The sequence below is a fragment of the Dermacentor variabilis genome, chromosome 11, assembly GCF_050947875.1.
Source record: "Dermacentor variabilis isolate Ectoservices chromosome 11, ASM5094787v1, whole genome shotgun sequence".
NCBI classification, from domain to species: domain Eukaryota; kingdom Metazoa; phylum Arthropoda; class Arachnida; order Ixodida; family Ixodidae; genus Dermacentor; species Dermacentor variabilis.
This window is the reverse complement of record NC_134578.1, coordinates 55,101,183-55,111,024: the sequence shown is the minus strand read 5'-3', so window position 1 is coordinate 55,111,024 and position 9,842 is coordinate 55,101,183. Positions and strand designations below refer to the sequence as shown.

At 47.1% G+C, this 9,842-nt stretch overlaps 1 protein-coding gene across 1 annotated transcript; it reads right to left on the bottom strand.

Annotated features, from left to right (window-relative positions):
- Positions 1 to 3,691: 3,691 nt before the first annotated feature.
- LOC142563283 (solute carrier family 22 member 7-like) lies at positions 3,692 to 5,332 on the bottom strand. Its single transcript, XM_075673837.1, has one exon. The coding sequence runs from the start codon at positions 5,330 to 5,332 to the stop codon at positions 3,692 to 3,694; it is 1,641 nt and encodes a 546-aa protein (XP_075529952.1).
- Positions 5,333 to 9,842: the final 4,510 nt, after the last annotated feature.

Genomic DNA, 9,842 nt, shown 5'->3' with positions numbered 1-9,842 from the left:
GCAACCCTGCTCCCTTGGGAACCATACTGGCTATTTTACTGGTTTTCGTTAAACAGACACCGCACCGAGGTTGCGCCACGAAGCACTCTATCCTGGATCCGTGCAAGCGAATCCCGAAACCAGCGCGTCTGGCTGTGTAAATCAGTTGCTTGTCGCGATTAGAGCGCTGGGCGCGCCCGCTAAAGCTCGCTTCGGAGGGCCCGGCCCAGCCTGCCGACCGGGCTGGGCCTGGGCTTTCAGGTCGGCTAGGACAGGTGCAGTGCTCTACTCAGTTCACCGCACCAAAAACGCAGGCTTGGCGGGCGTAACCATGCAGAGACTCGGGTCGATCGTTGATAATTAGCACACTTCTGAACACTGTAAAGGTGCGTGTGGTAGGCATAGTTCAGGAGTATCTGGAGATATGCAGGAAGTTCTTTTCTCCGGCAGTGTACGTAAACGGGCTGGTGATGATGACGACTACAATGATGATAGGGACAAGAGGCAGATTACCTAAGCGCCACAAGCTTCAAGTGCTTCCACCGTTACCGTCAGCTAACCTCCTCTAGTCGCCCCTGCCTTCCCTGGATCACAAAGAATTTCCTGCTCGGCGAATTAAATGATATATGCACATTGTCATTTGCAGACACATCTGGTCTACCGATTTCCTTGGCCGTCATATTCTGGTGTGCCAGTTCAAATACATAATACTGCATTTTGTAACGCGTAGAATGTTACTCTGATTTGATCGCTTAACTTCTTATGCCTGGATATTTTCAACTGTCTCGGCCAAGCATCTTTTCATCACTCAGTTCTAAGCGCTGACTGACCAGTATTTTAGAGCGATTTCTATTAATATTTTCTGCAACTGGACTCAGTCTGGTTAACCTCCCTGCCTTTCCGTCTTCCCTTCTCTCTCTCTATTTTTAACTCTATTATTTGAGTTCAGCGTTGTATTTCCTTCAATGCTTGATTTGTTCATTTTGCATTCCTTGTTGACGGCTATTCAAATCTTTGTTGGGATTTAGCATAATCATGTGATGTAACACATTATTATTAGTGTGCTTGTGCATCTGTCATCTGTCGGGCACAGTCCAACAAGCCGGTGTGGCTTGGAGTGTCATGGCCTGTTTCTTATGTGTGTTACATGCAGACACATTATTATTATTATTATTATTATTATTATTATTATTATTATTATTATTATTATTATTATTATTATTATTATTATTATTATTATCGTTGTTGTTGTTGTTGTTGTTGTTGTATCACGAGCATCATCACTCAGTAGCGAGGGTTTGGATCCGAGCGAGGCCACTTCAAGAGGTCTCGCCTCGGTGAGGTTGAACATGTGCCTGGACACAGAGGCGACGCGAACAGTGGTTTCACTGTACAAATGGTTCCCCTCTTCTAGTCAGTTTCCCTTGACCACTTGCTTCATGGCCAATCCTCAATGTGGGCATGCACCACAGCGACTCAAGACAAGAACAGCAACAAAGCTAACTTTTTATCTCAGCATGAAAACAAAAAAGTTAACATCAAATTTGAATTTGATGACAATCACCGTAGCCCTAAAATTGATAATAACGATTAGTATTTATTGATTATATCATCCTTAAATTACAAAATTCTACTTAAGTTGTCTTCCCCTTTTCCTGCTGCCGCCCGATTCACGGCTGATCCCCCGTATTGGTTGCGCCTCAACCATGGCCACCAAACCAAACCAAACAAGGCTCGATGGATTCCCGTTTGCGCTACAGTTCACGTTACGTTACACACAGAGAGAAGGGACGAAGAGAACATTTATGGAGAGGCAAAAATTAGCACAATTGTAAATGCCCCCAAAGAGTTCGCCAGTTTCACCCGAAGGCGCAGCATTGAAAGCGATAGCAAGGTGCATAGTGAGGACAACGCAATAGCACGGAGCCGAAGGTATTCCAGTAAAGCTGGCGCGATGACGAGCAATGCCAACGGCCTTCCATGAGTCACATCTCGACAGGGCACGATACAAGCCAGAAGGAGGAAATCCCTTCCGATCGATGGCGCCTAAACAGATGCTTAAATTAGTTTACCTCGACCATTCATACTGTGCGTTCCACTCATAGCATAGCTGTATATGCCCACAGCGCTCACGCCAGCAGCGAAATCCAGGGAACACTGTCCTGGATTCGGCGGCGCCGCTGGAGCACACCGTGACGGTTGCGTAGACTCGGTTTCGGCGATTACTTTTTTTCGTCAGCCAGACGGCACAGCGCGTTATCTGGATGCCTTCAAACCCTGCCCCGCGTCGAAATCGTGACAGCACGACAACGCCAACGGCGAAGGCGCAAACGCGTCTCGGGCGTCCGCAAAATCACTGGCAACAAAACACGGGACAACGAAAATTACCCGAAAGTTCCATGAAAGCCCACACCCTCTATTATGCAAGCAAGTGTCGCGTGATTTTGCTGCGGGCCACGACTACGAGAAGAACTGAGAGTCAATTTAGCGTACGCCTAAGAACCTGCGCGCTGAAAAGACATCCATTAAATTAATTGGCATTCTCATTCGAATGCGTCGTTACTTCTCATTTCTTGTTTTCTCCTGCTAAATGTGGTGGGTTCGAGTGCCTTAAAGCCACCTAAGTTAACTGTACCTAAACCAACTTAGTCATAATTAACAACAAAAGTCGTGGGTTCGAGTGCCTTAATTACTCTATATTAACTGGGCCTTTTTTGTCATGATCAACGACATCAATTTGGCAGCGATATGCAAGAAGCGATGTCGAAGACGACGACGAACGCGGGAGCAGTGGCACGAGCATTCCGATATTCGGCGCCTCACAACGCGACCTTGAAACATATGAGATCTAAGGCTTTCGCCCTAAAGCCAACAGGAGGCGGAATATGCACCGTATCACTGCTTGTTAATGGGCTAGTTGGTTCACATTTCCTGTGGTGGAACCGGCGAGAAAGAATGTGAAGAAACGACATGACAGGAAAAAACGTCAGCAAACGCTCCTTCCTATGTGGTGGCATTTGCACGTGTTTTCACGTCTTTTCTGTCGTAAGAACATGAGACGGGAGTTGCTGTGTATGTATGTATGTATGTATGTATGTATGTATGTATGTATGTATGTATGTATGTATGTATGTATGTATGTATGTATGTATGTATGTATGTATGTATGTATGTATGTATGTATGTATGTATGTATGTATGTATGTATGTATGTATGTATGTTACTGCTAGTGTCCGGTTGGTGTAGTACTCGACAAAGCGAGCACCGTGGCGGAAGCTCGCAAAAGCTCAGGCGATCTATTCCAAATCTAGTCTGGATCCAAACCGGATTCGGCCAGATCAGAAAACGAGTACAATGCGTACCATAATGTGCTGCTGCTTGAAAACAGAAAAACTTGGAACATCTGCAAGTTTTTCTATCTTTTTGTTTTGTCGGCCTAGCGTAAGGGACCGTTTAAAAACCGAGTTCTAGCTATTACGCGCATAAGAATAAACTATCAGAAGTCACGAGCACGACACCGTGCACAGTCAATGTACACTAAGCTTCCGCTGCCTCATTCCGGCACCCGCTCGGTCTGAGGTCGGCGGGGCCTCGAAGAACTGCCAGAACAGTTGACGCTCCCGCTCTTTCGACTCTTCCTGCTGGACCTGGAGCTCTCTAGGCTCGAGATCTTGGACTTCTTGCGTAGGCACCGCTGCTCGAGCGTACGCTTCATGTGGTCCACAGACATTCTGCTGGAGTCCGAAGGGCGCCTGGCCACGATTCTGGCTTCCTCGACTCCATCGCGCGTGGAAGGGCGCGGATGACGAGCAGGGACGCAAAGAGGAACAGTCCCGCAAAGCCGAACACCACGTCTTCGCGGCCGGCCGGCTTCAGGACAAGGATCACTGCCGCGAACATGGCCGAAACGCGTCCACTGGCGAGCCCCCAGCAGGCAACGCCTGCCTGCACGGCCGATGGGAAGAGCTCCAGGACGTACGCAAAACAGCGGACAATCAGTACTTTCGTGATGCCCTTGGACAGCACGAGCAAGTTCTTGGCGAGAATACCGAAATCACTGACAGCGGCGATACTGATTGCCCATTGTATGGCGCCCGTCAGCAGAAAGCAAGCGGTAAGTACCCTGACGAGGGCAACGCCGGTAATGAGGATGTGCATCGCCAAGTACATCGCCAGTGTGACGACAACCGTGAGGCTCGGTATCCAAAATTCGTTGTATGGGGCCGTTGAGAAGGCGTCAATGAAAAAGACAAACGATATGGAGAAGCAGACAACGAACATCGCCAAGGCTCGACGTCGGAGCGAGTGACAGTCCAGCAGGCCTTCTCTGTCTGCGCTTTCACGACGCACTTGGTTCTTGATCTGTTTTCTGAGCTTCTCCACGAGACAGGCCGTGACCGCAATCGGGACGTTGTTGGTCTTGGCCCCCTGCATCATGACTGCTTCTGCCGCTTCCAGTCTTCCTTTCGCCACGAGCCAACGGGGTGACTCTCGTGCGGTAAACAAAGCAGGGAGCAGGAGAGCCGTCGGGGCGAGGTAGATGATTTGCTTCAGACGCCAGTCGACGACCATGGATTTGACGATTACGATCCAAACTTCGCTCAACGTCAGGCCCATGACCGCCATTAGGAGGAGTTGTTGCGGCCTGTGCGCGTGCGTCATCACCTCGAATGGTATCAGAGCGGTGAAAGCGGCATGCACCGCGACACTTGCCACGGTAAGAAAGAGCGCCACAGCGTACTGCGCGTAGCCTGTCGCAACGAAGGTGCATACCGTGCCGGTCGCCATAACGACTGCGGAGCCCACGAAAGCTCCGATCAGGATAAGCGAAATGACAGCACCGGTATTCTGCAGGGTCGAAATGGCGGCCGGCAGCAAACGTCGCTGGCACACCATGCTCCAGTAGCTCACCGCGCTGGTCTCGGCCGTCCGAACGTCGTAGTCCCACTCTTCACAGGGCGCGTCGCGTGTGTCGTTGGTATCTTGTAGTTCACGCTCGCTGAGGAAGCATCTGTTGTACCACCAGCCGGCCACGGCAGGTCCAGCGGGTGGCTTGCAGCGTTCGTAGACGCGGCAGCGGCTGAAGCGCCCGTCGGCCTCTCTCGCTATGGCAATATTCTTCCAATCGGCTGCAGAGATGTTGAACCCGGCGAGCGGCTTGCACCAATGGTCGACGTCACCGGTGACGAGGGACACCACGACGGTTTGGCAATTAACCGAGAATGCTCCCAGAAGAATCAGGAGGAGCATCCTCTTCTGGAAGGGCCCGTAACCGAAGCCTTCTTCGCAGTCAAACGACTCGCTTGTTCGGAGATCGACGCCGGTCAGTCGCTGTGGTAGAAAGAGGTCCATCGCCTGGTTGTGAGATGCTGCTCTTCAGATTGAGGACACTTGTACCAACTGCATCAAAAGACGAAATTCCAGGTGACGGCAATCTGGGTGCAGACCGGCATGGAGGAAGGCGACTTCTTCTTCTTATGCTTAAGCGCGCACTTTTGATCTTGTCTCCTTGTGGCGTGTGGCGAATTTTAGTGTAGTGTTCAATTAAGTGTTCAACGAAGTGTTCAATGAAGTGTTCAATGAAATGTTCAAGTCCAAAGACTTCGAGCCACCACCTGAGGACAAAACAACAAAAACTGCTGGACTATTCTTTAATAAAGCTTCTTCTTCTTGCGCAAAACAAACAGGGACGAAGAAAAGGAGCTCCTTTTCTTCGTCCCTGTTTGTTCTGCGCACGAAAAGTTCTTTTTTAAATGCTTTGCCTACATTTACACTGGTCAGAGGCTACATCACACTGGTCACAGGCTATGCGGAAATGCTCACAGGAACAAAAGTGAATTCGCACTGTGAAGCGCGGAAGCAGCGATGCCTGATGCTTGTCAAGAGAATGAAGGCGAGGATAGGTACAAGTGCAGAGAATTACAACACATTATTTCAGCACATTTGCGCTTTTAAACACCTTATGTCACCGTGGCACATAGTCATTTCGGAGGATTGGCCGGCCACACAACCATGCAGCCACCCACATCCAGTGGCCCAAGAGTGGCGTAGCCCAAATATAAGAAGTTACAGAAATTCATAGCAACTATGGAATACTACACTCCATTTCATTAAGAAAGTCGTGTGTCTTTAAGATACCTAGGAGTACATTTTAATCACACACATTATGTCGTGATATATAGTTTACTTGCAACATGAGGGACGCTTAAAGGCACTGCATATTTATAACAACTCTGCAGTGTCCGGCAGGACATCGATCTACCCAGCAACCATGGCAGATGCCGGAAGGGAGTGGGGGATTAAGCAAATTAAGCCATACGAATGTTCCTTTCTCTTTCATAGTAATCCTTGTTAAGAAATGCGAAATGCTCGAGGACTTTATCAGCAAAGGAAGCCGTACGAATGTTCCTTTTTCTTTCATAGTAATGCATGTTAAGAAAGGCGAAATGCTCAAAGACTTTAATCCTCTCACAGTACCCACATCTGGGTAGAATAATATTAGTTACTTCAAATGTATATACAGATTGATATAACTTTGTTTTAAACCGGTTGGCCAAAGGCTTATCATAACTTCTTTTCGTTAGGTGTAGTCCTACTTCTTATTTGAAAATCATGTAATGTTGGCGCACCATGCTCTGTTTCTGTTTCATTGTGTATCATGGAGCAGTTGTCTTGTGTTTAGTTTAAATAGTTGCCAGAAGTGTAGAACCGCCATGCTTTCTGTGAACTGCCACGTGTATCAACAGTGTGGTATCTTTTCGTCGATACGTGTGGCGTCGGTCCGTTTTGGCATTGACATGACCTCAAAATATGGTACCTTTATGCCATTTCTTTTATTCGCTATTTGTGTAAATGGAGTGTTTAGGTCGCAGGTGTTGACGCTGGTCTACCTTAAAGTTATGGATGAGTTTCTTCGCTTTAAAGAGAGAAAACAAGAAAAAAATGATACAGTATATCACTTTTTTGACCAGCGAGTCAGCGAACGCAAATTTACAAAAATGTGAGACGCCGATCTGCACGCAGCCGCAAGCCTGCCTGCGCTCCGATGAGAATAGCCTGACCGAGTGAATGTCAAGTGTCAGTCAGCCACTCACGCCATCTTCAGCAACCTTTACTTCTTACCTGTCTGCGTCGGAGACGAAAACGTGAACCAGAAAGGCAGGTAAATCGAAGGTGGCGTGGGGAGGCGGTTGCTTAGTTGTCAGCCTACCAAGCTCGCAAGTGCACATTGTATCAGTGCACGGGTTCGAATCCCGGTGGAACTCCTTGTGAAGAAAGCTGTATATGCATATATGCACTTTGGTGATGGTGAAGCTCAGAATGAGGCGGCGGCCTGACGACAACGGTTGTCGACGGTGCAACATAACAGATGGGCACGGCAAACCAAACTTCTAGAGCTTTACTGTTGCCCCATTAAATCACTCCGGTGACTAGTGCGCCTGGTTGGACACCATCAACCGGTGTGCTTCCCGCTGCTAACCGAGACTACGATAGGCAACAAGGGCTTAAGAATACCTGTTATTATCGCAATCATGAAAAAAAAACCTATAAATCTCTGTCGATATCAGAATTTTCTGGAGTCTGTCTCCGTTTTTCTGAAGGTATGCAAGTCATTTGGATAAAACGGTTGTGTGGAAGGCTCGTCTGCACTTGGAGAGAAACATAATCTGTTAATAAGATTGGACTACAATGCCGATCACGTTCAGCAACGTGAAAGTAAATAATAATTACATCTATGGAATCTTCCCAATGTGTACTTTTTCTTTATAATAGGAGGGCGGATTACGGCGCATAAGAAAGACAAGAAAACCCCATAACTACAAATGCAGCCCAGGATCATGAATGAAGTCCAGCAAGGTTCAATTCGCAATGCAGTTTGCACTATATTTCATGTCTACCCCGTTTCCCATAGTTTCTGTTCTCATAAAAAGAAGTCTACAAACAAATGTACCATCGCCAATGTTACACAGGAGAGACTGGGATTGAAACGGGCACACAGGGCACTGCTATTTTTTTGAGCATTTGATGCATGTTGGAACTGAGGGAATCATTTGTGCAAAGTTTTGGGTCTCATAAATAAGCCATCAGTTTAGCATTTTTTGTCGGCGTCCTCAAATCAGTCCTTTGCTCGCGCGCCAACTTTGCTATTATCATGCTATTATATACTATTTCGGGGGAATTTTAAAATCCCTTACTAGTTTACTCCGTATGAGCTGTGTCTTATATTGCTTCAGTATACTGCAAAAGTGCCGTTTCTACTCGAACGAGAGGCTTGTGGATGAACTACACTAAGTAAGACATCAGATAATCTCTAAGTTACACTCGACTGATTTACATTGGTAAAAAAGCGTTCAAAAAAGCAATAACAGACATGTAACTGGGTGTTACAGTGCCCATCATTCTACACGCTTGATATTTGAATTCATATCTATTTGTTGAAATATCTTTAAATGCATCGGCAACTGAGAAGGTGCTAAGCGAAGAAAACACAAGGAAAACGTGTACTGCATTGGTTTTATAGTAAGCCCTCAATAAGGCCCCTTACGTATGGTAAGGTCCCAGGCGCACAACACGGATTCAGGGCGCAACGAGGGCAACTGGCAAGCAAGCACAAATGTTTCTGGTGATTAGCGGGCGATCCTAGTGTGGCTATCGCATAAAGATTTTTGGTATTGCTGTTAAGCGCATAAGTGGGAATAAGTGAGTTCCTTAGTGTGATTAGTCAGGGAAACGCCGCCTCGAGGACGTAAAGTATAATTCGAGGTCGTACCTAAAGAGAAAAATATTTTCGGCGGGAAAGTTGTATGTTCATGTCGAGAAAAAGAAAAATTGATTAGAAACAAGTTTTGTCGTATAGCCAGGAGTTACACGCGAATGTCACCAAAGCCATTGCCACGATTCCATCCCAGTGATCAGCGGAAATGTACATCAACAGCATGTGGACCAGTGCGTGACTGAGACTTCATGAGGAGCGTTGCCTGCTTGTGTTGAGTCTAGCACGAGTGAGTAGTCTGTGCGATGGCATTGGAGATATAGCAGCGAGCAAAGTCCGCGATAGGAGGTCGAGCATCGCCATATTGAACATACGCGCTGTGCTCAAGAAAGCCTGCGACATCAGCAGCGCGTGTAGCCGTGTAGGCTTGAGTGGTAGCTTACGATTGGTCGTATTTGGTAGCCACCCAGACAGACACAATCGTTGCGAAAACGAACATAGGAAAAGGGCCGAGTGAGTTAAAAGCTGTCTTAATGAAAGCGCTCCTATAGTATCTCAACAAACTGAAGAAGACAATCAGCTTAAATGCATGACTTTTTCAAGCTCTGGAGGAGTTCGTCTGAGGCGACATAGCGACGCAGAGAATAGCATGTATTAAGCCATAAGAATAAGCTTGGTTGTACGCGTGCGTGACACGCCGCGGTCGCCTGTCGCCAAACCATCATGGAGTTCTGTGATGACCGTTTATTTTGGGTGCTCTCGAATAACAACTTCACATCAGAGGCATCAGGAGGACGTTTCTACAGTACTAGATCTCACACTGCTATAAAGGAGGCTTGCGAATAAAGGCTTCAGAAAGTTCAGTACTGCGGCCCTTGTTGATGTTGTTGAAAAAAACGACAGCGTTTTTATTCATTGCGTAGTGCTGAGGAAATGACTTCAAGTTATATTTATTACTTGCACCAGAATGAGAGCGCGATCAGGCGAAAAACTAAATCATTACATTTGAGGGTGCCCTAATACCCTGTGTACATTGCATACGATTGCAAGAATATGGCATTACGAAATAAACAGAATTCGAAAACGAGTTCGCCTCTTAGTAGAGTGTAGTAAAAAAAAAATTGGAGGCTTATGAAGGTTAAGCCCAGT